The sequence below is a fragment of the Capronia coronata genome (genome assembly GCF_000585585.1).
Source record: "Capronia coronata CBS 617.96 chromosome Unknown acBCG-supercont1.4, whole genome shotgun sequence".
In the NCBI taxonomy this organism is placed as follows: Eukaryota; Fungi; Ascomycota; class Eurotiomycetes; order Chaetothyriales; family Herpotrichiellaceae; genus Capronia; species Capronia coronata.
Window position 1 is genome coordinate 57,814 of NW_006912896.1, and position 26,744 is coordinate 84,557.

General features: G+C 50.4%; 11 protein-coding genes across 11 annotated transcripts; 3 read left to right on the forward strand and 8 right to left on the reverse strand.

Annotated features, from left to right (window-relative positions):
- Positions 1–494: 494 nt before the first annotated feature.
- Positions 495–2,080, reverse strand: A1O1_04586 (uncharacterized protein; the record flags this gene model as incomplete). Its single annotated transcript, XM_007725478.1, has 2 exons — positions 495–857; positions 983–2,080. The coding sequence occupies 2 exons, from the start codon at positions 2,078–2,080 to the stop codon at positions 495–497; spliced, it is 1,461 nt and encodes a 486-aa protein (XP_007723668.1).
- Positions 2,081–2,901: 821 nt separating this feature from the next.
- On the forward strand, positions 2,902–4,008 carry A1O1_04587 (alcohol dehydrogenase; the record flags this gene model as incomplete). The annotated part of the gene is made up of 4 exons (XM_007725479.1): positions 2,902–3,148; positions 3,213–3,374; positions 3,427–3,711; positions 3,767–4,008. The coding sequence occupies 4 exons, from the start codon at positions 2,902–2,904 to the stop codon at positions 4,006–4,008; spliced, it is 936 nt and encodes a 311-aa protein (XP_007723669.1).
- Positions 4,009–4,595: 587 nt separating this feature from the next.
- On the reverse strand, positions 4,596–5,853 carry A1O1_04588 (uncharacterized protein; the record flags this gene model as incomplete). Its single annotated transcript, XM_007725480.1, has 2 exons — positions 4,596–5,124; positions 5,195–5,853. The coding sequence occupies 2 exons, from the start codon at positions 5,851–5,853 to the stop codon at positions 4,596–4,598; spliced, it is 1,188 nt and encodes a 395-aa protein (XP_007723670.1).
- Positions 5,854–7,505: 1,652 nt separating this feature from the next.
- On the reverse strand, positions 7,506–9,079 carry A1O1_04589 (salicylate hydroxylase; the record flags this gene model as incomplete). Its single annotated transcript, XM_007725481.1, has 6 exons — positions 7,506–7,560; positions 7,612–7,690; positions 7,767–7,962; positions 8,023–8,544; positions 8,604–8,708; positions 8,768–9,079. 6 exons carry the CDS (start codon positions 9,077–9,079, stop codon positions 7,506–7,508), a joined length of 1,269 nt encoding a protein of 422 aa, XP_007723671.1.
- An 860-nt stretch (positions 9,080–9,939) lies between these two features.
- On the reverse strand, positions 9,940–11,031 carry A1O1_04590 (uncharacterized protein; the record flags this gene model as incomplete). The annotated part of the gene is made up of 5 exons (XM_007725482.1): positions 9,940–10,082; positions 10,145–10,456; positions 10,516–10,669; positions 10,728–10,933; positions 10,995–11,031. 5 exons carry the CDS (start codon positions 11,029–11,031, stop codon positions 9,940–9,942), a joined length of 852 nt encoding a protein of 283 aa, XP_007723672.1.
- A 2,238-nt stretch (positions 11,032–13,269) lies between these two features.
- Positions 13,270–13,706, reverse strand: A1O1_04591 (uncharacterized protein; the record flags this gene model as incomplete). Its single annotated transcript, XM_007725483.1, has 2 exons — positions 13,270–13,618; positions 13,690–13,706. The coding sequence occupies 2 exons, from the start codon at positions 13,704–13,706 to the stop codon at positions 13,270–13,272; spliced, it is 366 nt and encodes a 121-aa protein (XP_007723673.1).
- A 552-nt stretch (positions 13,707–14,258) lies between these two features.
- A1O1_04592 (uncharacterized protein) lies at positions 14,259–14,938 on the forward strand (the record flags this gene model as incomplete). Its single annotated transcript, XM_007725484.1, has 2 exons — positions 14,259–14,456; positions 14,522–14,938. The coding sequence occupies 2 exons, from the start codon at positions 14,259–14,261 to the stop codon at positions 14,936–14,938; spliced, it is 615 nt and encodes a 204-aa protein (XP_007723674.1).
- Positions 14,939–16,841: 1,903 nt separating this feature from the next.
- A1O1_04593 (2,2-dialkylglycine decarboxylase (pyruvate)) lies at positions 16,842–17,099 on the reverse strand (the record flags this gene model as incomplete). The annotated part of the gene is made up of 1 exon (XM_007725485.1): positions 16,842–17,099. One exon carries the CDS (start codon positions 17,097–17,099, stop codon positions 16,842–16,844), a length of 258 nt encoding a protein of 85 aa, XP_007723675.1.
- A 2,067-nt stretch (positions 17,100–19,166) lies between these two features.
- On the forward strand, positions 19,167–20,798 carry A1O1_04594 (uncharacterized protein; the record flags this gene model as incomplete). The annotated part of the gene is made up of 1 exon (XM_007725486.1): positions 19,167–20,798. The coding sequence occupies one exon, from the start codon at positions 19,167–19,169 to the stop codon at positions 20,796–20,798; it is 1,632 nt and encodes a 543-aa protein (XP_007723676.1).
- A 404-nt stretch (positions 20,799–21,202) lies between these two features.
- Positions 21,203–22,893, reverse strand: A1O1_04595 (uncharacterized protein; the record flags this gene model as incomplete). The annotated part of the gene is made up of 3 exons (XM_007725487.1): positions 21,203–22,516; positions 22,564–22,629; positions 22,693–22,893. The coding sequence occupies 3 exons, from the start codon at positions 22,891–22,893 to the stop codon at positions 21,203–21,205; spliced, it is 1,581 nt and encodes a 526-aa protein (XP_007723677.1).
- A 384-nt stretch (positions 22,894–23,277) lies between these two features.
- Positions 23,278–26,450, reverse strand: A1O1_04596 (uncharacterized protein; the record flags this gene model as incomplete). The annotated part of the gene is made up of 3 exons (XM_007725488.1): positions 23,278–23,448; positions 23,564–24,894; positions 24,944–26,450. 3 exons carry the CDS (start codon positions 26,448–26,450, stop codon positions 23,278–23,280), a joined length of 3,009 nt encoding a protein of 1,002 aa, XP_007723678.1.
- Positions 26,451–26,744: the final 294 nt, after the last annotated feature.

The window sequence follows — 26,744 nt, forward strand, 5'->3', positions numbered from 1 at the left end:
ATGCCATCATCACCCCTCGCTCTGAAACTGTGGTCGATATCATCAACCGAGCTGTGACGGAGTCGACATGATTGGAATGAAATGTTGTTTCGAGCATGAAGGGGGGATTATGTATTTTCCGAACAAACAAGAGGGTGGTTGGTGGTGGGTGTATGGTAGTGAGGAGTGGTAGATTACTGATCCTCTTGACTTCTGTCTGTCTGTTTACCCGTGGGGAGGAAGATTGGGCAATCCTAAGTACCCGTGTCGAGAGGAAGTCTACCTTACCTTGAATACAGGATTAATTCACTAGAGCGTGGGAATACAGGTGCACGTACGTACCTTGCCCTAGCATCAGAAAGTACTTCAGGTGAGGGAAGCGACAATGAACGCACTGGGGCTCGCAAGTCAAGTCAAGTTACGCAACCCACAACGAGTCCGAAAGGAAAATCATGGGCCAGCCATATAGACGAATGGTATATATCTATAAATCTATACACGTCCTATTTACAATATCAATAAGTCAAGTTAACCATAACAGTTTTAGTCTCAGTAAATGCCAAAAGCGCACTCAACCCACACTCCCTCCCGATCCCACTCTCCTTGGTCCCACCAAACGGCGCGTTCAAGAAAGACAAGCTCATACAGTTAACCCCAACCATACCCGAATCAAACTCGGCCGCGATCCGCATGGCGCGATTGATGTCCTGCGTGAACACACCGGCCATCAAGCCGAAACTCGTGTCGTTGGAGAGCTTCATGATCTCTTCTTCGGTCGAGAAGCGCCGGACGACGGAGACGGGGCCGAAGATCTCTTGCGTGTGGATCTCGGATTTGGGGTCTGTTTCGGCGAAGATGGTGGGTTCGATGAAGAGGCCCTGTTTGTTGTTGATTCGTTCATGGTAAGTTTCTGTCTGTCTGGCCGTGTTCGGAGGAGAGAGAGAGAAAGAAAGAGTTTGGAAATGGAAATGGAAATGGAAATGGAAAGGGTGATATAGCATACCTTGTCTCCAACACGTGGTCCTCCAACCAATAATTTCCCCTGGCTCTGACCACGCTGAATGAACCCACTAACACGCTCGTATTGTGCCCTGTCTACCATGGGCCCCAACTCCGTCCCGGGCGCCTCAGGGTCGCCCATGACCTTCGCCTTGTCCTTCATGGCTTGTACATATGCCGTCATGAACTCTTGGTAGATTCCCTCTTGCACATAGACCCGGCTAGCCGCGAAACACGTCTGTCCCGATCCGGCCGTGATGGCATCAACAGTCCATTTGACCGCGTTGGGAATGTTGCAGTCGTCGAAGATGACCGCGGGCGATTTCCCACCCAGCTCCAGCGTGACCCGTTTCAGATTCGACTTGGCAGCCATCTCCAGGATCTTCTTCCCCGTCGCGCAACTGCCCGTAAAGCTGATCTTGCGGATGTCCATGTGGCTAGACAACAGCGCACCCGTGGATCCGTCACCGGGCAGCACCTGGAAGACTCCCGGTGGGAAACCCGCCTCTTTGATCAGAGGGCCCAAAGCCAGAGCCGCAAATGGCGTCTTCTCCGAAGGTTTGAAGATGAAGCAGTTTCCCGTGGCCAGGGCCGGGGCGGCTTTGAGGCCGATGGTGACGAGAGGGCCGTTCCAGGGGACGATGCCCGCTGTCACACCGAGGGGCTCATTGCGGATGATCTTGAGAAAGCCGTCGGCTTCAGGATACGTCTGGCCAGCGAACTTGTCGATCCAGCCCGCGTTGTACCGCAGGCCCTGCGCCGCCACACTCGCTTCCATCTGAGCGAAGGCAGGCGTTGATCCCAGCGTCAGACGCGTCAGCTCGCCCAATTTCTCGTAGTATTCCTCCAGGAGATCGGCGAATTTCAGCAACGTCTTCGTCCGTTCTGCTGGTGCGACCTTTCGCCAGGCGGGGAAGGCCGCTTGTGCATACTTGACGGCGAGATCCACGTCTTCGGTGCCGGCTACGGGCACTTTGTCGCTGACCAGGCTGCCATCTTTGGGATTGTACAGTGTGAGTTTTCGCGGGTTTTCAACATCGACGTATTCGTTGTTCACGAACATCTGCAATGGCAGCTTCGAGGCGGAGAATGGGAACTCCATTCTTTTCTAGACTGGTTGCAGGGGAGTCTTGATGTTAGGATGTTGATATTAGGTGAGGATAGGGATCATGAAATGATGTCTCAAGCTGATTCATGCAGTGTGTATTTTTGAATTCATGTGCTGTGATTATTGTGAACATGGTGTAGTCGGACTTTCATGTGAATTGCTGCTGTGGAGCATCAGAGACTCGGCGCATTGGCAGTGGCATGGCCGATCCTACAGAGGGTGGTCGGTCCGCGTTCGCGCGTAGCACGGCTATGTTCTCGAATTGAGCTGGAGGTGGAGATTTATATCTCTCCTATCGGACGTTACTACGGAGCAAGCTCTTCCATCCGTACTACGACCGACTTCTGCGAGCTCCCCAAAATGCCAGTATCAATTCTGCTCAACACCGGCTTACCTTATACCTGATGTACTAAAGGTCTCGATTGCCAGGAAATGACGAGGCCTGTAACTGCAAGAGAGTTGTTTTAGAAAAGTGCTCCTCCAAAAAAAACCCCCAAACCCCCTCGAGAATTGTTATCAGCCAAGCTCAAGACAACCCGGCGCTCCTCAGAATACAGACCTCATCTCATCATGGAGATACCAAAGCAATGTAAAGCCGGTGTAGTTATAAATGAGGGGCCAAACTTCCACGTCGAAGTGCAGATGGTTGACGTGCCAGAGCCAGGTAAGCACATCAAAGCAAAGCCAAAACGAAACAGCCCCAATCCGAACAGAAAAGAAAAAAGAATATTCGCTTTTCATCTCTTCTGACTGTTCGGTTTTATTCGGCAGCCCCTGGCCAACTTCTACTCCGCCTCAACTGCACTGGTCTTTGTATGTCAGACATCCTGTACATGTCCAATGAAGTGGAAATCCCGCCCATGTCATCGTTTGGTGTGCGATGCCCCGGCCATGAGGGTGCCGGCGTGGTGGTGAAATTGGGTGAGGGCGTGACTGGCTGGAAAGTTGGTGATCGTGCAGGTATGAAGCCCAATTGGGATACATGCGGCACGTGTGAGCAGTGTTTAGAAGGCAAGGAGAATTACTGCGCAAAATGCATGTCATCTGGCCTGGTGGTGAACGGTACGTTCCTGTCCTCTCTGCAGTAGAAAACTACCTACGTCTCACCCGCTCACCATCGTTGCAGGAAGTTATCAGCAATATGTGGTCACTCCGGCCAGGTACACGACGAGGATTCCCGATGGAGTGTCCGACTATGTTGCCGCGCCCATCATGTGTAGCGCGTCAACGATGCACCACTCGTTGGTCACCGCTGGTCTCAAACCCGGAAACTTTGCCGTCTTCGTCGGTACGTACCGACATGGAACCCCAATTCGTAATGATATTGACCTTTTCTACAGGTGGAGGTGGTGGTGTAGGAATTCAAGGCGTCCAACTCGCCAAAGCAATGGGCCTGCGCCCAATCGTGGTTGATTCATCCGATGCCAAGAAAGAACTTGCTCTCAAGATGGGCGCAGAAGCGTTTATCGACTTCAGACTGGTCAAGAATGCCACGGAAGAAGTCGTCAAGCTTGCCGACGGCATCGGTGCTCACGGTGTCTTTGTCACGGCCCCTCAAGGCTACAGGGATGCGATCAGTTTCACAGGAACCCGTGTATCTGCTAAGGTCATGTGTGTTGGCATGCGTAAGATGGTCCTTCTGAAGCAAAATACTTGCTCGTCGTGCTAACAATGCCGCAGCTCCAAAAGACACCACCGTCATCGGGGCAGACCCGTTGATTTTCAATGTCAGGAATCTGTGTATCACCGGGACCGTGACAGGATCCTCCAAGGATACCGATATGGCTCTTGATTACGCAAGACGTGGACTTCTTCACGATATCTCTGAGGTTAGGCCCATGAGTAGGATCGCGGAGAGTGTGGAGCAATTGAGGAGAGGAGAAGTTCCGGGTCGAATCGTAATTGACTTCAATCAGGAATGATCAGATATGATATTACAGATTCACCTAAACTTCATATCGGGCTCAATTTCATTTCAAGTGACTGAAAGACGGTTATGAGTGGTGTGGAGGAATACAAGGCAGAAAAGACCTTGGGCCAAAAGTGTTTCAGAAAGACCTGCTTTCCGACCAGGCTTGTAGTCATCGAGGGAGTCACAAGCAGCTTCCAGTTCCAGGGCAGATGGTGATGTCGAGACTTGTAGACCATGACCATGATAATACAACATGAACATGATGAAGGCGTGACTGACTGGGATGATCAGGGTCACATGGCTCGTGCAGTCGTGGCTGTCTATACCTTAAGTTTTCCAACTTTAGGATGTGGACTCCATTGGGCTAGTTTCGATCAGACCTACCGGTAACAGCCCTACCTCGCTCAGGCATGATCGGAGTGCCAGTTATGACAGCGATCAAGCACTTCTTGTTCTAAATTCATTGTAGCTAAGATATCTTACTACAGCACAACACCCAAAACCCGAGAAAGAAGATTTTCTTTTCTACGCCAACTCTGAATACTCAGCGTCGTTAGCAGACTTGATCAACACCAGCCTGATTGAAACACAATTCCTTCATTCGACGCTATAGAATAGTTTCTCAAAAGGTTCAACGTCCACCATAAAGTCGTTGGCCAGCTGCAGATCAAACTCCCCCCATTCGCCCTGAATCCCCCCATACACCGCCATATCCACCAGTGTTTGCGCCCCTTCCATGTTATACTCGGCATTAACTGCAAACACGTTCCCATGAGCGTTGCTCGTGGCGCCTGCAAGCTGCGGCTCGTTCAAGTTCCCATTTGTAAAGGTAGAGCTGACACTGGAATGATGCTGGCCCGCATCCCGCGGAACGTCAAGGATCAGGATCTTGTCGATGTAACGCTCGACCGTCTGACTCACTTCGCCCGACACTCGGTTGTGGTACTTTCTCACGGCCTCGGCAAGACTGGTCAGGATCTCGTGGTAGAGTCGTGCCTGTGCGCTTGAGGCACCGATGCTCTGTAGAACACCACATGCGCCTTCGAAAGCGTCTTCAATGTCCCTGCGAGGCTCGCCTGCGAATTTGGAAAAGCCGAGCACGAGACCTGCACCGAAGATCCAGGCTCTAGAACGGATATATCAGTTATGTGTTCAGATTGACCTGAGAAAGGAGGGGAAATGAAGGAGCGCTATACTTGAGCATGCACAGATTGCCGAAAGTGAAGTTCGACGCCTTGGCTTTCGCACACGTGTCGGCCATGTAAACGGCGGAGCTCACGCAGACTTGCGCAAGCTTCGACACCGTGTTATTCTTGATTCTAACATCGGTCGCTTCCTCCGGATCACTGATAAGTTGATCGGGCGCTCTGCCGCGAAGCCGCGACATCAAATACGCTATCAGAAACGGCCTAGTGATGAGTATTACTGCGAAATAGTACACGCACGAAAGGTGTATATTTCCAGCAAGTAGTTGTCGATCTGCGAAGTCTAGGCAGGACCCATCACCAGAGGTGGACGTGAATTGACGCAAGGTCGGAGGTAAAGCCCGGATCCATTGGCGAAGCTGCTCGAGGAGACCCTCGGCAGTGGGAACGTGAAGCATGTTGCCTTTGCTGAGTTTGTTGACTATGTCCTCCAGCAGCGAAGACCCCTTGAGAATCGCAGTGAACGCGGATTGCGTATCTTCTGGTGCTGCCTCACGGGCCATCTCCATCTCGTTGGTATCATGCCGCACGGGAGGCAGACTCTTGGGTCTCCCGAGGATAAAGCTGGTGAGAATGTCAATGTTTCGGATGCTGTTCCACGTCCGCAGCCTGAATATCTGAATTAACGGAGAGTCCCAGTCCGTGGTCATTCCAGAACTGATGCAGAGTCCTACCTGATACAATAGTCTTCCTTCGGGAGATTCTTGTGACTCGACAAGTGATGGAGACCCAAAACAACAGTAGCTTTGGCAGCCACGCCAAGGTACATGGACGCTGCGTTCCTGTTGCAGGCCCCAAGCATGTAGAAGGATAGAAGGAGAAAGAGGCGGACCATACCGAGGCTCGGGTTTGTCAACATGCCCTCAAAAGCAACCCGTCGCGCGCGGCAGAAATGGCTCCGTGCCAGTTGAGTATATTCATCACTTGATCCTCTGACCTGGGCCCCAATTGCCACGGCAGCGTCAAGAGCAGCTGCATCGTCGCGTCTGATTGACGATGGTGACGCGGTTCCTTCTGGAGACGCCCTCTCAGCTATGAGCGCATCTATCTCATCTGCCGTGAAAAGATTGAGAAGGCCGCTGGTCTACACTTGACATCAGTGGTGAGTCAGAGTAATACCTGGAGATCATACTGACAGCTTCGAAGTATGATTCTAGCAATGAATAAATTTCCACGGGTGGAGTATTCCCTCCGTCACTTCTCACATCGGCAATGTCCTCTTCGAATATGGTGTGATGACGCTCGCCATCGGTAAAAGACACTGAGCCCACATATGGTCTTAGTGTTTTCCGCAAGAAATGTAAGAACGACGACGACGCCGTCTCGTCAACGTAAACTATAAGAAATAAAAATGCAAGCTTCTTTAGTGATCGATCGATGAGGGGACTTTCTGGGGATATTCAATCACCTCTGTCGCCCCTTGAACGGACCGATCCTCGGTCACTGGCAGGCAATTGTGGGCTTGGAGCGCCATCAGCGCTTGGGTCTGGTGTGACCGGTCTTGTAGAGAGCGAGGGAGTCCGGGGAGCGTTTTGGGGAGAAGCATTGTAAAGATTCGCGGCTGGGACGACCGTCCCCAGAGACTGTACTCCTGGCCGGCTAGTTTTCTGGTTGTGATTCAGGCTATGGTGCCGCCGTCGACGATCAGCCTCTGAGTAGACGCACGATGCTGCCCGATCTCGTCTGATACAAGACGCACACGGCAGTTGAGAATCGCATCTTATCTTAGAGGTCTTGCATGCGAGACAAGCCTTGCAAGACCGTTGCCTGTCCTCGGGCCGAACTCTAGAACGCGGCATGGTGTGTGGTTAGAGGGTCATTTTGCGGCACTCGGAGAAGGGGAGAAGAAGCTGAGATTAGACCATAGTATGCAGGTCATAAGGTAGCGAGGGCTGGCAAGATCTCAGAACACATGGAATAGAAAAGATGGTGGATCGTGGATACGGTTTCAATAGATAAGGACGCATGGTAAGCCGAGGTTGTTTCTTCAGACGCGGATGTCCAGTGCAAATCGGAAGCGGGCGAGCGGGCTTAGCGGCACCCGGCGGCATGTCAGTATCAGATATCAGAAATCCGCCAATCACGACGTAGTCTTTAGTTGGTCAGATTTGCAGTCTTGAGTGTGTACTGTTGTTCTAAATCGTGAAAGCGAGATATTATCCTATGGTACGGTCTACACTTGAGAGTTGGAACATTGCTCGAGCCACTCACAGATACTGCAACAAAATCAAAGTCAGGCCACACGCCGTAAACATCGCGCAACACGCATCCAGACACCAACTTGCCCAGAACTGCGCTCTATTTAAACCTTCCTGTGTTCGGCATACTTCGCCGCAATATCCTTGGGCATGTCATAACTGGGATGGAGTCAGCATTGTTGCAAGATCGCTAAGTAGCTGTCGACTTACCCGTTCATTTCCTCGATTGTCAACTTGTTGCTCTCGTCCGAAACGTTGTAGACCTTGTTGTTCGTGTTACTCGAGAATCCTGTAGACTTAATTAGCATCAGACGACCGGTGGTTGTATGATCTGTCGGAAGGAAGATGAGAGAACGAAGACTGACCAATGCGCTCGGAGATGTTCTCTCTTGCTTTAGCTGAGGCAGCTTGTACTCGGGTCGCCCTGGGTTTCCTGACGGCTTCATAGACCTGCAGAGCTTCTCGAATGTCACCGTTGAAGTTGTCCTTGTTGAATACGAGGCCAAGAGCGGCGGCATCCTCAATTGCCATACAGGCACCTTGACTTTGGTCGGGCATCATCTAGAACCAAATTAGTCTTCCACTTCTTCACCGGACAGAATGTAAGCAGGAGATAAATACCGGATGAGCAGCATCTCCCATCACGCACGCCACGCCCTTCTGCCACCACTCATACGGCTGGTGCACCCACAGTCTCCAAGGCTTGATTTCCACACCGACTTTGAAATGCTCCAACAACTGGGGATCCAAATCGGGGTATGGGGCTAGTAGTTCTTCCAAGGTGGCCTCCGAATTCCAGTTCTGCGTAGCATAATCTCCCTTCTCTCTCGGGAAGAAGCAGTAGTATGACAGCAACTCTCCACCGTTACAAGGCGACAGGACGACCTTGTTCACGGTATTGTGTCCTCCCCAATACTCCAGTGCGCTGTCCAGCGAGTAGTCTACAAGGCCGAGCTCACGTACTTTTGACGTGGAGACGTTGATATGCAGACAGCTCGAGCTTGATGGTTTCTTTTCAGCCTGAATTCCGATCAATGCGCGGACGGCGGATCCGATACCGTCAGCTCCAACAACTACTTCGTGTACTGCCGTACTCCCGTTCTCGAATGTAATTGTGCCACTTTGGACATCGATATCCGTACACTGGAGACGCAAGATCCGTCAGCTATTGTCCAGGGCACTGCGGTACAGGGTACTCGAACCTTATGGTTGAGAACGAGCTTCGGAACTGGACCTTTCCCTTGTTCATCAAACGCGCAGTCCATGAGCATCGCATGCATGTATTGACGGTGGAACATGTAGTACACCTTGCGACGAGTCATCAGTTGTCAAGGCCCTTCGGGTCAATATGCCCTTAGCAACTCACATAGCCCCATTTCTCCTCGTAGTCGGCCAGGTCGTAAACATTGACTGGCTCGCCAGTTTTCCAGTCACGGTTGATCAGTTTTGTGAGTATAACACCATCTCCCTTGGCAACATCAACCTCCCACTCATACAGCCATCGTGTTCCGTTTGCAGCGCAAGAAATCGATGCGCCGACCTCCCCGACGAAATCTGCCCGTTCATAGATCGTGACTCTGTGACCCGCTCGTCGTAGGGAGATAGTGGCTGCTAAACCGCCGATACCACCACCAACGACCGCGATATCGAGTGATCTCCAACCAGTTGATGAAGGCATGGTGGGCTTGAGTTGGTAATCTAAGTGTAAGTTGCCAATGCTGAAGGACTCGAAGGTTTATCAACTTTGACTAGAAGAAATCACGATCACGGCAGAATGAAATAGAAACTCGCCGACAATGATCAGATGGATTTGGTGCGCGCTTGCGAAATTAAAGAAAAAGTACCCCAGGAGTCAGATATGCAGATAAAAGCGCCAATCCGCAACATTACCGAACGGTCATGGTAATTGTTCCTACGTGGATTTGATTCTCTTGGAAACAACAACGCCATGTGCTGTAAATGATAGGGGGCACGGATCGTGCACCTTACCGTCCACGCCCGCTGTCTGCCAGCCTGTTGCCGCCCCTTTAATCTCCGTTCGAGTTGATACCTGCCGTTCCACAACTTAATATCGTTCCGCGAAGATATCGTAATACCGTTCCCGCGACCTCACACATGACCTGATATCCGTTCCGCGAGTGGAAGTTGACACGGTTTCGCGATATACACCGAACAGGCAAGGTAACATCGCGGTAGATGGTATCAGTTGTCTAGGCGGTACGACTCTGATACCGTTACGGTTAATTGTACTCATTATTGGCCATTCATGAAGGTAATGCAGTAAATTTGTAGGCTTAAGGCTATGTCATGATCCGGTCACAGCTTGCAGATCCCTCTCTCGTACTCTCCCAGAAGAGAACGCGATAGACAGCCCGCAGATTGTCGTCCAATGCAGCTGCTCACGCTTTCGCAGCGACCTGCCTACCGAAGTTGTTTGCCACAGACTGAGCAAAGTACTCGCCAACGGTCATAGGAGGACTGGATTCGATTTAGATTAGTCAGGCACTTCACATAGCTAGGGGAAACACCAAGTACTCACTACTTCTTCTTAGGACCTTGCAGCACAAAGTCCCTCCTGCCTTGATTGAAATACGCAATCGAGTATCGTGCCGGAGATGTGCCGACGTCTTTGGCACGCACTCTGTGGAAGTTCGACTTCAGTCGATCGTCGGACCAAGCCACTACGAGAAGGTATCAGCCACAGTCCATTCAATGTGTCACGGTCACTTGAGAAAGGACTTACTGAGCATGTCGCCGATGTTGACGACAATCGGACCAGTCTTGGCTGGTAGTGGTGTAAAAGTGTCACCCATGGCAAAGCTGGAGTGAGTCTCCCTGCCAGGGCAGATTTCCAGACCGTCCTCCCCATCCCGCTGGAACAGCAGCGTGAGACATCCAATGTCAGTGTGGCTTCCGGCTCTCCAGCTGCCAACTGCATTTTCTGATGCAGGGTAGTGAATCAGCCGAAGTTGAGTCAAGCAGTCAGGCTGGGTTGGATCGTTGGCGACTCTGAGGTGATCTTCTGGAAGTCCTAGTGCAACGGCGAAACACGACACTGTGGGTAAATATAGTCAGGCTTCATTTGTCAATCATGGCAATGGTTGATTGACATACGGACTTGGGCAGAAATTTCCGCACACTTCGCCATGAATGACTCTGTTGTTTCGCGGAAACCAGGAACATCCTCATCACTCGGCCATTGCGAATTACGTCGCAACCATAGCGACTCCTTTTGGTCGCAAGTCCCGGTGCTCGCCCGCAGTTGAGCCTAGCGTCACAAACGCTGTCAGCAGATGGCCACCGATCCGCTCAGAAAACCTTCTAACCTTATACTCCCATCCGTTGTTAGTCTTGGTGTCGTGCGGGATCTTTCCCTTCACGTCGGCTGGAAGGCCAAAGTAGCTCTTAGAGATGGCGAACTGTGATTCAATCTCCTCCTCAGAAATTCCATGATCAACCAAGGTGAAGAAGCCCGCATATTCAGCCGCCTCAAGGAGCTGCTTGGTGATTTCTTCTCTGCGGTTTCCAAAGTCTGCGCTAAGCTGATCAGTAAAGGTCTGTGTAAGACATTTCCGCCTCCAAGGTAGTAGTACCTTTGAGTGAGATCTCGGGAACAATTCTTTCAGCCATGGCTATGAAACGTGGTTTCCTGCTTTTCCCTTCAAGCCTGACTGGGTTGTCAAGTCTGTAATCGGATGCAGAAGACTCCGGATTTTCTATCGTTGTTGACTAGAGGGCAAGATTCTTGTAAACAATCGTGGGATTAGGCTTTGTGCGAGTCCCACTCCCTTATCGCCAATGACAACGTAAGGAGATTTAGATCGGCTCCTCGCTCCTTTAGTTCTCTGGGCGTATTAGTACTTCGCAGCTCACCGATCCCTCTCGGAGATGTATCAAAAATATACCTTACAAAAAAGTATATGCAAGGCCCGGGCAACGGATATGTACCTGCCAACAGCAAGCCCCAGGTTGGAACCCTTCGGTGGGGTGATTATCCTCTCGGCTCTTGCCTTGTTGGTGTTATCTTTTGTGGACCCCAGGTCGGGTACAGTACCTATAAATCCGACCGCTGTCCGGAGGGTCACGTGATGTTGCCGATTCGGGCGTCTGTGGAGAACGGCCTGGTCCTTTAGTCCGATCCGAGATGCTTCATGAAGACGATAGGAGGCAAGGCTCTCATATTCCATGTTGAAAGTGGTGCGCCGAATACAGATTGGCGCGCTTGTCCTGGACGTCTGGTGTGCCCAGTCGAGGATCGTCATATCTGATCCTCGTTCAGGCTGATAGCTCTAGGTGAGAACGTATCCGGGCCCCAACTTCAACACCATCTTCGGATATTTATTAATCCGTACCTTTTATACGTGTTCGTAATTATTCTAGTCCGAACTCGTACTACTGTCGCTTTCGTCGCTCTCGTCGTCGTCGTCGTCGTCGTTATTGCTCTCCTTACTCTCCTTGTTACTCTCCTTACTCTCCTCGCTACTCTCCTCGGTCATTATAGTGAGTATAAGGACGTTTGCTGCCACTCCCTTATGAGATGATACTGGATATTGCCAAGTTCTTTGAATCTCCAGAAATATGATCAGTATTCAAGTTGAAGTACTTATTCGAATATAATCGCCGATGTTAATATCGCGAGATTGTCAAACGCTGTTATATACGCTCGATGACCGAAGCAAGATTTATGTTGTGGAGGTACAATATATTCTCTATCATTATCTGGCAGAGTGAAAAATCTTCGATTTGGATTGCGATTGACGAAACTCTTCTACATCTTCCCTCCTGGTCGTCTAATTGCCGTCCATTTCCATTTCTTCCGCCTCGAGTGCCAGCTGTCGCTTCTTCATGGCGTGGACTTTCTTCTTCTTCGCCAGCGCGGCCGCTTCTTGGTCCTGACCTTGAGCCGGAGCTTGAGGCTGCTTTGCTTGTGCAGACTTCTGCTTTCCGCCGGTGCCACCAACCTGATAACTTGGTTAGCATTTGATCGGACATTCGGCGCTGGAGAAACCTGCAATGGGCAACTCATCAGTCACACCGCCAACGGTGTCTAGAAGAGGGTCTGTAACGCCGCCAACCTAGTCGAGACGTCAGTATCGACCATAGGAAATTACTTCGTCTGGAGCCCCTACAATCGGTAATCCGCCGGTTGTACTTTTCACAGTGTCTGTAACACTGCACATGTCAGCTGAAGTGGAAATGGGAGAAAGACTATTACTATACCCTGAGAGAAGGCCTCCTCCATCATTTCCTCCACCTCCGAGAAGTCCACCCATGTTTCTTGTTGGTGCCGAGTTGGTCGAGGAATGTTAATGGGGATACTGATGAAGTATTCTGAGAGTTGTTGGCTTTGGTTGAAGGGCTCTCTTGTGTGTTGTTGCATGAGCCTCTGGGTTTCGTCTGCTCTTTAACCTTTCCAGGATGCACCAGAGATTCTCCACTTCCTTGTGATCAGCACATGTGGACGATCTACGTTCCACCACCAAGGACTCTACTGGTTGGATTCTATTACCGTGGATGACGGCAAGCAACAATCTCGAAATCGACATCTTGATTCGTGAATTAACATGGATAGGTAATATGACGTGCCCCGGGAAACCTGATTTCGACCTTCCAACACAGCACTCCCAACAACATTACGGAACTGTCGCCTTTTCCCAAAACGTGACCAGAACCAAATCACGACGAAAGATTGACTGAAATCATCCAAACCGACCCAAATCTCGGATCGTGTTATGCCGTACGGTCCTTACGTGGTGCTTGATCTTGTTACCACAGGGGTCAGCAGGTGTCGGATCTGACTCACGTCTCACAATAATCCAATGGTAACATCTCCTTTGACTCTTGCATAGATCTCAACCTACAAGATAGTTACATCAACCCGATCGTAACGTCTCCTTTGACTCTGGCGTAGATTTCTACCTCGACTTCCAGATCTAGTTCAATCTTGATCTTCAGACTGCTGTCCTTCTCGCCCACTTTCGCCGGTCGATCCTGGATTCGGGATTGATGCACCGGGACGATTCTTCTCCCAACGGTGCGTGGGGGAGGCATAGCTTCGTCTTCCGCGGCGATAGACTGGGTGCTGTCACTTGCCTGCCTTTTTTGCATGGCTCGTTGGAGCTTCGGGGGCTTGCGCCCACCTCGGGGGGCTATGGTCGGTTCTTCGTCCGACAGGTCCGGTTTCGCGTCCCAAGCGTTTGATTCTTGCGCTTCAGCTCTGCAGAGTAATGTCAGCCATTTGTAGCGAGGACAATATGCTTCAATGAAGAGATTGGAACAGAATCCTACGTTTGAGTCTGTGACATGTTCAATAATTCAGGTTGAGGTCGTTTGAGGAGCAAGGGTGGGAGATCAAACGGGAAATGTGTATGCTTTGGGTTCCATCAAAGGACAAGAGCCGCCCTCCTTAAGCATAGTATCGATCAAGAGCTCATTTTGTGCCATGACGAGGCCTCGTTTTCAATCGTCTGCATGTCTTAGGCAACTCGTCACCCGTCTCCATTTTGAAGCGCTACGAGTATGAGAATCAAGATTTCTCAAAACATCCCTGAAAGATGCAAGGTACATGGGTAGGGAGAATGCGAGTGTTCCCTGAAACCCGCTGATCGCAGGGGTCCAGGCCACGTATAAGTGCTGCAACCAAGACCTGGTGACCTCATGGTGACTGGTGACATCGGGCGCATAAAGCAGTATCGAATCAAAAGCCTCCCTGACCTAATTCCGTACCAATATCCACTCCGGTTGGCTACCATCATGTTGGAGAATTGATCCCCAGGGTCCCCGCACATGAGATAGATTGGGGATCAGCCAGACATTCTTCTCTTCGCTGTTCTAGAACCAGAGTTCTTTGAGATGCCATGGTTCTGGGAATTCTTACGGCAATAGCGGCTTGTCCTGCAATCATTGGCACCACCGAAGCAGTCCGTCAAGGTCAGAAGAAATCTGCCAAAGAACAGCACAGAGGTGTGAAGTCGAACCTCGTTGTTTCTTGCTGCAGTTCATCGACAGTGACGAGCCAGATAAACGGGGGTCTCGTCGTGCTGCGAGATCACAAGGTATGGAGAGCGGCGCTCTTGCAGATGAATGTCTGAGAAACTTAACAAGGCTAATCCATCGCTAGTTGTACATTATAACACCTGCTGCTGAGAGTCCAACCTCACATCTATTCGCAGGATATTTTCTTCCTTTCCCTGATCAAAACTGGGGTCGCAAAGGGGAAGGCCTTGTGTCGACAATCAGCAATGATCCTCCACAATTGAACTGGATATACATGGATCAAGACACGTATGAGCTCAAGTATGGTAACCGGATAGAATCCGAACCTCACGTCGTCGGACCTTGGGATTGTACGCGCATAGACAAAAGACTTACCCTAGAAGGTTGGGAAGGCTTTATGGCGGTCAAGGAGGGAAAGGGTATATGGTCGCTCTATTTCGACCACGAGGACAACGGTTTGAAGGGCAAAGTTTCCAAAAAGACAATGTTGGAGGTCGAGTTGACCCGGAAGGAGAGAAGGAAGGGAAGAGATGATGAATAGGATACCGCTTCAGCCATCCAAGCGGAGGGTAACTGACGGGTCGTTTGTAGAACTACAGTGGTTATTCTGGCTTCCTCTACCCTGCTTGACAGTTAAGACGCTCCATGACACTCCCAACGCGAGAGAATGAGGTTGAGTTACTTGTCTTGCCACCCTCGAACCCAGGACAATGCCCTATCAGGAAGGATATGCTCAATTTGGACTCTCTCGAACACACGATCCTAAAGCACAAGGCTACTGGCTGGACCTCAATCCCACGACAATCAATAACAGGATCAACATTTACACATTTACCACTCGATCAGGTTTTCGAGTGATGCCGCATTTCACCACGCCAGGGGCACGCTATTTTCAAGCGCTGCGTTATAATATTTGAACAGTGGTGCTCTTTAGAACTCTACACATCATGCACCTCCCTGAAAATCCCACGCATGGGTTCAGACTTTGGTCTCGCAAGTCCATAGGGCAATGAATAGGCGTCGGCCTGGAGAAATCGAATGTTATTTCTTCACAATACCCTGCTGTTTAGCGACGCCGCTGCCACTGCGAGTCACGGAGTCTACCCTCTCTCCTGGCTGCAGATTATCAATAACAGTGTCACGTTCAGCTTTTACAGTTGCTATAAGCATCATCAATCTGAAAATGTCCCTATCACAGGAATACGGTCCTCATTACGCACACTTGTCATCCATTCATATGTGGACTGGTAGGAATATGCAATCCCAAGAAATCGACATCCGCAACATCGAATCTGCTGAGAGAAGTTGATGTCTACAACGATTTCTATGCAAGCACAGTTCCTACCAACGAACTTCCTACGAAGCTAGAAGTATGGAAATAGACACAGTTTCAACCAGAGTCTGTCTGTCCCGGCCAAATTACTCGGTGGCATTCAACGACGCTTCATCACCAAGAGCGAGGCGAGCTTAACACTGGATCGTCTTTCATCGGGGCCGCAATGGTCAAGTCCAAATGAGACAATCCCAAACCCAGCAACTTTTCTGCCTCAATATAGCGGCATTGTTCCATCAGTCGTGGCAAAAGCTTGTTCCAAAATGGACAAACCCTGGGCAACCTCCTCCTCGGTGATGTTTATAGGCGGTGCGATACGGAACGCGCCACCAAAGCTCTCGTGGCTACTGAGGTTGGCCCACAGACAATAGCCTTAGCGAGGGAGTTGGCGGGGGCCTTGGTCTCATAGTCCGCCACGATTTCGATGCCTGCTATAAGGCCTCTGCCCCGGACGTCGCCAATGCAGCCGTACCGACTCTGGAAACGCCGCATACCTGCGTGGAGCTGGGCGCCGCGTGCTCGCGAATTGTCCACAAGATTATCCCTCAGAACAATCTCCAGAACCTTGTCGCCGACGGCCGCGGGGAGGGGAGGGGATCATTCACATGGGTGGTATAAAAGCAGTAGTCTCGCTCGGCGCAGACCCTTTCGATCTCATTGCTGGTGATGACAGCACTAAGAGGCAGGCCATTCCCGAGTGTCTTGTTCAGGGTAAGGATATCAGGTACAACCCCGGTATGGTCGATAGCCATTAGATCCCTGCATCGGCCGAATCCAGTCTGGGCCTCATCAACAATCAACAGCATACCCCTCTTCTCGTAATACCTCTTTAATGCTTTCAAGTAGCTATCAGGCAGAACGTGCATTCCGGCCGAAGACTGAGTATACTCCACAATACACGCTGCGAGTGAGCCAAGTAAAGACATGCCCGATCGATAAGGCTGAAACCGTAGTCGAGTTCGGTTTCCCAGTCGTATGACCCGTCAGGGTTACGGAAGATTGCACGATACCCGTTCGGAGGTGGAAGCATGTGCATACCAGGCATATTCGGCCCGTGGCCCCTACGGCCAAAATGATATTGAGCCCCGACCACTTGGGCGGTGACACCGTGCTAGGAGGCGCCGAGTCCAACGATTTCGAACTTCCCAGTATACACCTTGGCCATCTTGATAGCGGCTTCATTACTCTCGGCCCCAGTACTGAGAAAGAAGGCCTTGTCGAGGCCTTGTGGGAGGAGAGAGATGAGTCGTTCCGCCAACCTAACCACAGGAGGTGAAGTCATGCCGGAGAAGAGGTGGTCGAGGTTTCGTGCATGGTCCGAAATAACCTTGACGATTTCTGGATTCTCATGCCCAATGAGGCAAGACATCTGGCCAGAAGTCCAATCAAGAAACTTTCCACCAGATGCCGAGTACACATATAGCCCACGGGTCCCGGTTCTTCGAATTTTGTACCATAATTTGCCAGGTACTTCTTTGCTTTCTCTTGCAAATCGAATTGTGAGACACGGTCGTAAAGATTTGGTTTGTCTTCGGCCTGCTTTGAAGAGAGAAAGTCTCCGGAAGATTTCCTTGTAACATCGGCGCCATGGTGACTGTTTCGGTGGGTTTTCTGTCACTTACCCGACTTCAAGACAATATTTGAAGCAGACGGAGTTTCAAATAACATGGAAGGGATGCAGTCTGGGCAAACCACCTGGGAGAGCGGCCTGCAAGGATGTTGTGTCGCAAGCTAGTGATGAGTTTCCCGCTGTCGATTTCGGTTTCCCGCGGAAAGCATCATGGAACGCATCTCCACAGATAAACCTCTTCCTTATCAGACCCAGCACACCACCCATGGTAGTGTTGGAAAGATAGTGTTACTTACATTCTCAGCCAGACCGTATAAGATGCACGGCAAGCCCTCAGTCACCAAGTGTCAAACATATCCCATAATGTTGGAAACAGGTCATCCACCGAGGGAATGTCGTTGGAAAATCAATTGTTCCATTTCCTGCATGGAAGCATGCTCATCAAACTGCTCAAGTCCCCCATTATGTCACTGCTTGGTGCAAGTCCATACTCTGGCATATCTGATATCATATCTTTGGGCTCTCAGTTTGGGCATGCAGCAGACCAAGCTCCTGCAAACCTACACCATTGTCTTTCGACCATTTAAACTGTAACCTTATCTTTCGCTGTTGGGTCCCGGAGGATCTGCTCCCGGAGAGCACGCTGTAATGTTCTCTTGCTGCAATTGAGGTTGTGTACTTTAATGATCGCATCCAGGTCAATGCCTTTCAAGACGGGCTTGCCTTTGAGAGCGGCCCTCCGTCTGTTCACATTGACAACTTTGCCATCGTCTTTCATGGTGGTTGTTGGATTTGGATGCTTTTGGCCTCTCTGGGCAGAAGGGTTGCGTCTTCCAGAGGCCTCGTTGGTTCTCTTGGCTTGAGTTTTATGGACTCCGGCCGGATGAGTGAGACGTTTGGACGGCATGATTGATGTAATATAGGTAGTGTAAGATAAAACTGAGGATGGTCGGATCTTCTTGGGGAGACGCTCTCGGGTCTAAATACCTGCCTTCATGCTGGTAACGATTTGTTGATCGGTGATGTCATTGGGTTGCCAGATACGCCAGTTCCCTGTCGCAGTTCGCGGATCTGTCGCGAGTTCACGTGCTAGGTACCAAAGGCATGATACAAGAAGACGTGACACTCCAGCTGAACATTCCACCTCTCGGTAATGTACTCTGCACTACATTCGTGAGACCTGCTTGATCGCGTCTCATTCAAGTTGGCGCTGACGCCCTCTTCACCATGTTTGCCAACGACAGACCTTCTAATCTGGGAATGCGAGGTATCCGATTCTGTCAATCATGGAAACATGTAAAGGTCCCACAAAACCTTGTATGATAACGCTCAGCCGGCCAGAGATGACACGAATTGCCGTTACTTGACTCATATAGCCATTGTAGAGCTATCCCCGGGCGCCAGACCAGGATCCCACTCACGGTGCTTGTGAACTAGTTTGGTTTGAACCCAGAGGTACTTGTTGCTGGAGAGGAACCATTTTTGCAACGGGCGAAGAGAGTTGAGGGCTCGGCCGTAGATGTACTGGTATCTCTTAAACAGAAGTCAAAGGTTGCCAGTCAATCATGATTTGATGTTGCGAATCAACGATGCTTGTCGTCAAAACAATGCATTCCATAAACAGAAGGTGAAGCGAGCAAATGTTTGTATGACGTAGATCCACTGCAAACGCAGAAAAAGTCACATCCATCCAATTTGCAAACTTCAAGACTATTGAAAAGAATGCGCAAATCCAGCATCTTTTCTTACAACTCCAGAATTGTAAATCAACCTTCGCACGATATTTGCCGGCTAACCAGCAGTGTCTTCAGAAATTCCGATTCTTTTCTAACATCATCTGCCTTCATCTCCTTCCGTCACATCACCATGGCTCGTCCTAGGGGTGCGCCTTTTCGCAAGGGTCGCATAGATTCTCAGAAACCTCTGACGAACAACCCGTCGAATGCGCCTCAGCGAGCCCCTATCTCAAGTCTTCCTCTCCCTCCACCGCCATCCATTGAGGTCCCCAAAGATACCCCTCGATTTGAAGAACTCCGCGCCAAAAATCTGGTCAATCCAACCATTCTCGATACTCTGACCCACGACCTTCACTTCAATCACATGATGCCAGTGCAAGCAGCGACCTTAGAGTATCTTCTACAAGGAAAAGATTGTTTGGCGCAGGCAAAGACCGGTACTGGCAAAACTTTAGCTTTCCTACTTCCTGCAGTGAACACCATCTTGAAGAACAGAACCCGGTGCTTGTCCACACTGATCATCTGCCCTACAAGAGAGCTTGCACTCCAAATTGCAACGGAGGCAAAGAAGCTGTTACAGAGATGTCCGCAATGTAAGGTGGCTTGCGCCATTGGAGGGACGAACAAGAATGCTGAAGCTAAGGCTATTCTGAATGGCTGCGACATACTGGTTGCTACCCCAGGCAGACTTCTGGATCACCTGAGTGAAGAAGAAATTCATCGCAAACTTGGCTCTCTTCAAATTCTCGTACTTGATGAGGCGGATAGAATGCTCGACATGGGCTTTTTACCAGATATTAAGAAAGTCTTGAGATATCTTCCCAACCTTCCTCGACAATCAATGTTGTTCTCTGCCACAATTGATGACCAGGTGAAAAATGTTGCGCATCTCTTTCTGAACACAGGTTATGAACATATCTCGACCATCCCTGAGGGCGAAGCAAACACCCATGAACGTGTACAGCAATTTCTTGTCACGACTCCTAGCATGATCCAACATGCCCCCGCCATGGTCGCTGTCATTGAGTCAGAGCTTGCCACCGCCAAATTGTTCAAGGCCATCGTCTTTGCTCCCACCGCGGCTCATGTGGATTTCTACGCCCACATACTCACCGCGGTTGGTACTTTACCAAAAGTCTCGGTGCTTCATTCCCGCATGTCACAGACCAAGCGAACCCGCACTACTGAGGAATTTCGCCAAGCTACCAATGCGATCTGTGTGGCAACGGATGTTATTGCAAGAGGAATGGACTTTCCCGGTGTCACTCACGTATTCCAGGTCGGACTACCATCTGACAAAGAGTCGTACATCCATCGACTGGGACGCACAGCACGGGCAGATGCGCAAGGTCGAGGAATCTTGGTGCTGAGTCAAGTGGAGAAAGGGTTTTTGTATCAATTGAAGAACATCAAGATTCAGGACTATCCCTCTACTCTCCAGTATGGTATTGAAGACATCGAACCGGCGTTGGCCGACCTTGACGGCAAACCGAGGATTTATCAAGCGTGGCTCGGATATTACAAGACACATATGAAGTCTTTGAGATGGTCCGCCACCGAGCTTGTGCGAGAGGCGAACCAGTTTGCACTTCAGGGTCTCGACTGTCCTGACGTGCCTGCCTTGGAAAAGTCCACGATCGGAAAGATGGGTCTGAAAGGAGTGCCCGGGCTCGTCATCGCACCGAATGCACCTGGGTCTAATGATGCTCGTCGACGAGGTGGCGGAGAAGGCAGAGGACAGGGACGATTTTCGAAAAAATAGACAAGGTTGATGCATACTGGAGTATGAAAGTGGTCATGTCCACCGATAGACAACAACCCAGGCACGGGCTTTGAGAGCGTTCAAATCAGCTCTACCAGACTAGATTCCGCTGAGGATTTTAGCCTAGAATGTATTAGTACCGTTACCCCATAGTGGTATGAAGAAGAGGTCGGTAAGACTATCCGTAACGGTGCAGACGAACTCCTGGCTATCATAGAGACGTTTCGACGTGAGGAGACTACTGTGACGAGAATATGAGCACGTTTGCAATGGGATCCGGTAATTACATCAAGAGGTTCGTGGCCAAATCGTTGTCCAAAACTCTCTCGTATTGGCTTTCAGGCATCGGAGTGGAAGGTCTATTTCTTCCTCATCATCGTGCAATGCTTGAATGCACCTCGGCTTCATTTCGTTCCTAGCTTGCGCATGGCAACCAGAAATCTCTCTTCATTCGTCAACTCTTTCTCAACCGCTTTGGTCTTGGATACACAAACCTCCACTGCCTCTTTCGATGCGGTCTGTGCGACATCACCAGCACTGGTCTTCGAGTTGCCATGCTTTGTTGTCATTGCAGCAAGAAACTGCTTCTCGAATAAATTCTTGGAGCTCTGCCGGAACATGTCATCCATATCAACCGTCAATTTGCCGCATTGCGGGCAGCCCCGAGGGAACGTCTTGGCCGAAAACAGATGAAACTGTGCACAATGCTTCAGATAGCCAACTTCGTGCATTCCCCACAATCTCTCGACCCTCCGAACGCTGTCAATCTTGATTTCCGGGATCATCCCTTCATGGGCACCTCCCTGTTGAAAGGTTCGTGCAAGGTTGTGTGTACTGTTGACCAGGTCGGAATGCGTCGTAGGTAATAGGCGACAGACATTGATCAATGTTTCCAGGTTACCTTGGATCACACTGTCTTCAACAGGCTCGCCTTCCAAACCCTGCTTCAGTGTAGATTTCGCGAGTAGTTGGAAGCGTATCTGGTGTAATCTGATCTCACTTTCGATACATGGACTGGTCTTGACGTAAGGGTCAGAGAGAGTATCTTGACAGTGATCAATGCAGGCGGTAGACTCCTTGTTCGTAAACTCAAGCATTTTCAAACCTTGTCGCTGCACTCCGTAGGAGGAATCTTGGAGTTGGAGCAGGTGATCAGCAAGCTTGACGGTGTCGACAATTCTCACATCGATGACGCGATACTCCAGGATCTTGAAGTGGAGATAGAACAGCAGTCTATAGTCTCCGGCAACATTGGGAAAGGTGGTGTGCAGTTCGGCCAGACGACGTTGAATAGGATCGATCACCTTGTCCCGAAAATTGCCGATCTCCTTTTGTAGCTTGCGAACGTCTTGGTACCGCCGAATAAGGAGTGAGGTATTCTGTTTCGCCGCCAACGGATTCGGTCGTATGCCGTTGACAAATGCCACAAAGTCCTTGGACAAGTTTTCCTCAGTCGCTTCGATCATTCTAGCATAGTATTGCATCTTCCCACCTATCACTGCGATGAGCCGATCTAGAGTATTGTGGAAATCGATCAGCTTTGCGGCAAGTATGTATCGCCGTGTTGTGAGGCATGGTGCGCCACAAATGCAAGTCGGCTTCTGGACATCGGCAATCCGAATACTGGGGTTGATGGAAAGTGATCCATCTGCTCTCTGTACGTAGAGGGATGTCAAATTGACTGAATCCAACTGCGCCAGAGGCACAAGGTGGCCACACTGAGGTAAATATATCATAATCTTTCCCATGTGTGGTGATCCCGTACATTCCGGGCACATGGTGGGAGGAGGGCAGATTTCTCCATGGAGAGAAGGACACGGGTCTCCACATTCTAAGACTGTTAGATATTTGTTAGCTTTCCATATTCTTCACAACAGAGTGCTTTTGAACAAACCTTTCGGGCAAACGTGAGAACACGGTGAAATGGGATTTGGCAGACAGCACAGTGTGTTTGCAGGTTTTTCATGGTCGCATCCAGGAGCAACCGGTTTAATGCATGGATCGCAAGGTTCTTGACATCGATTCCGACAAAGGCCATGATCACAGCGCTTGGTGCATGGCTCAAGACATGCTGTTGGGCACGGTTCTCCGACATGGCAAGTCTGTTTGCATGAGTGACCACAAACTTTCTGGTTGTTGCAGACATTCATGCACTCTTGATGCTGATCTTGACATTGTCGACACTTTCCCGTACAGGGATGACCGCATGGTAGGACTTGGGAACATGGGACATCACAGCTGACTTTCTCCGTAAGATCTTCGCCACATAGCAAATTGACAATATGACCACAGTCCAAAGTCATGCTCGACACGACGATCCGGCATGTAGAAGTTGAACCAGAACACAGGGCTTGTCCTGGGTGACCACAGTCGAGAATAATGTCACCAACTGATAGCTGGCATTTGCCACATGTTTGATAGCACAACTTGGGGCACTCATGCCCACAAGGGAAGGTCTTTTTGCATTTCTGTTGACAAGTCAGGCGCGAATGGAGTGCCGGCGGATGACATCTCTCTCCACATTTGTGGCCACAGTCAAGTGTTTGACCACAAATTGCTGGACACTCTGTAACGTCCTTGAAGTCTGCAGGCGCTTGTACAGCATGGCGATATTCAGGATGAGCATCACAACGGGTGATGATAGATGCGCCTATCTTGCCATGAAAGGCTGACATAACTTGCCTCCACATCGGAACTTGGGATAGGGTTTGGGAGTTGCCGATTATGTAAAAGCCATTTCGTGCTCTACTGCAAGCGACATTGACCCGGTTGGCGGTTTTCAGAAAACCGGCACGACCTCCACTGCGGACCGTACTGAGTATGATGATTTTCGCTTCTTCACCCTGGAAATTGTCGACAGTCGAAACTCTGAGCATGTCAGAGACGGCAACTTCATCCTTGGTGGTTCTCCCTTCTTCACCAAGTGCCAGCAACTCTTCAGCTAGTAACACTTCACGATCCTTGTCACTGAGCCAGATGTTGCAGGTGATGGATAGTCGCTCGTGTAGCTTTGCAAGTTGGCCAGAATATGGTGTTAGGATCGCAATTTCGCCTTGGGAGTAGGCACCATCCCGCAACAGGTATTCGACAAGACCTGCCACCATCTCTACTTCGTGGACATTGATGTGTGACTTCAACTCGTTGGATTCAAGTTCAGGCATGCGGTGGTCCCACCAAAACATTCTGTGCTCGACACCGTAGGATGGGACTCGATTGTGAGTTGACATGTGATCCTTGAGATAAGGGTATGTGAGACGGGCAAGATTTGCGATTTCGGGATGCATGCGGCGCTGAATATTCAGGTGGCTTGTAGGAATGGCTGAGGCAGAGGGGTCCCGGGGCAGCATCAGGCGTTCAAGCAATGACTCGTCAAGGCGATAATCCGCTCCAACATGGTCCTCAATGCTGAGTCTTTGTTCGTTCGCTTCAGGTCGTAGTTGCTGCGGGTCCCCAATAAAAACTGCATGTTGCAGAGTTGGGAGCAAGGAACACAAAGTGTGAGCCTCCATGACTTCAGCAGCCTCTTCGCAAATAAGGATTTCCACTGCGAGAGAACGGAGAAGCTCCCACCGGGCAGCGCACGCTGTTGTTGTCATGCCGATGATGTTGTGCGCTGCCATGATCTTGACATCTCGCGCGTCATGGATTCCCTTGCTGTCTTGAGAACATTGCTGAAGCTCAAAATGCAGATCGGCCATCTTCACGGCAAACTCCTCTCGATTTACTTCGGCTTCCCATGTTTGAAGAAGCTGCTGGCGGCGTTGTAAGCTCATATTCCAGATGCTACCAGCGCCAGCCTTAGAGCTTTGTAACTCGGCGTAGTAGGAGATATCCAGAAGAATGTCCTGGATCTCATTGGACGCAGACTGGTCATAGTTGACGGGCTTCTCTGCAAGCCTGGAAGCGAGCTCGACGTGTAGGTTTCGTATGTTTTCCAGATCTCCTCCTCCTGACCAGTATTCAAAGGTGAAGGCTTTGGCATGTGAAGATGATGCGTTGGTCGAAAGCTGGGCATATATCTCTGGATAATGATTGGAGAGGTTTTCTTGGACATATTGCCACGATACATCTCCAGTGTGGTACTGGGATGAGAGCGCTGCTAGAGGTTAGTCCATAAGATCATCACCAAGAAGAGAAGGATTTACCTTTGCACAAGGCATCCATCGCCGCAAATGTCTCCTTTTTCCTCTTTGTGAAAGTAGCCATGGTCATCGAATCCTCCCTTGGCAACCGGGCCTTCCGTCTAGAGGTCTGGATATTGATAGTAGTTGTCCATTCCTGTTTGCTACCAGACCCAATTCGGAGCAGGTTTTTGACGCCAGCATCACGAAGATCGGCAAGAAAACTGTCGAGTGCATGGTTCGTCAGGCAAACTAGTAATAGTGGTTTGAGGTTTGGCCGCGACTCGAGGAGAGTTTTGGCCAACTGTACGCCCAGAAAGGTTTTCCCGCAGCCCGGCGGTCCTTGAGTGAGCGCGAACTCTCGCATCAGGCAGTCCCTCAGAGCCGTTGCCTGGCCATCATCCAACATGGTTTCTTGTTTGAGACGATGGAGCATCAGCTCGTCAGAAAGTTCTTGAAGCGACAACGACGCAATCTGGCTGGTGGAGGGCACAAGCTTGCTCATGTTGTATGTGAACGCAGGCGAGGTTGCGTAGGTGGGCGGAGGACACCGGATCATCGAAGGACTTCCAGTAGTAAGATTGTGCTCCCTCGCAAGCAACGCCTCCTCCATCGGCATTCCTGGAGCGACGTATTTCTGAAAAGCAAAATCCGTATCTCCCATCTCTTGCAGGCGTTTCAAACAGGTGTAAATCCCAGCGAAGAGCACTTTGGGGAACTCAACGAGGAAAAGCTCGCAGTGCTGGCGAAGCCCCAAAGGATGGCGACATAGCTGTAGAACGTCGTCGTATTTGCTGCAAGGGAGGAAAGCCAACTGGACGGCTGCACGTCTGCCTGCTCCCTTGAAATTGTCCATCGAGAAAGTGGTCTGAGCTAGAGTGACCTCGAAAAAGAAGACAGAGAACTCGTTCGTGGCGTGATCAAGCTGAATCAGAGCCGCAAGCATGCCCTCTTGAAACCGCTGAGAGCCATACATTTTCCGACCTCTCATGAAAGATGGACAGTCGTAGCTGATACGAACGAGCATTCCCTTGGTTTCATGCGCAAGTAATTCCTCGACTCGAACATTGTGATAGAGGAAATATTGGTTTCCTGCGACTGTCTCATGGCGAATCTGCTCTTGATCGTGCGCACCCTCATTCTTCGTTCCGAGAAAGGCAACCTGAGCGGCAGAATAGCAGATGTCCCGTATGCTCTCAGTACTATCATATCGTAGCTGCCTGAACAGAAGATCCCGATGCCTCGCTGGTCCTAGTGGGAGGAAGTTGGGCGTACAGAGGTCTTTCTTTGGCATGTAAACAGGATGACTGACAGCGAGGATCTCGTCAGCGGTGGGTAGGATTTCGATTTCTTTGTAGTCGATCTTGTCGTTGTCATGTCGCGGACCATGAGAACACAAGGTGCCAGGACCATCATCGGTGAAGGGCAGTAAGGGTCGGGGGCGTCGATCAAGGGTGTTCGGAATCAGAGCCTGCGCTGGCGGAACCAGAGCCTCTGCTGAAGGAGATCGACGAGCTCGTATCAACGCCATTGCTTCGCAGTTCATGAAGCAAGCACTGTTGTATATGTCAAGCAGGGGAACGAAACGAGAAATGGGAAATGGGAAATGATAGATGAGAGATGAGAAACCCAAGGCGCAGGCAGTTGCGTGTTAAGAATCGCGGCTGATAAACAAAAAACTTGAACGCACTTGAAGTGCGCTGCGGTGGTAGCGCAGGGTGTTGGAAGAGCTCGCTTGGCGACGAGAGCATGTTTTGATACTGCAGTCACTGCATCACAGATGGCTTCACTCTCACTTGTCTGGACTGCACTTGCCACTGTGCAG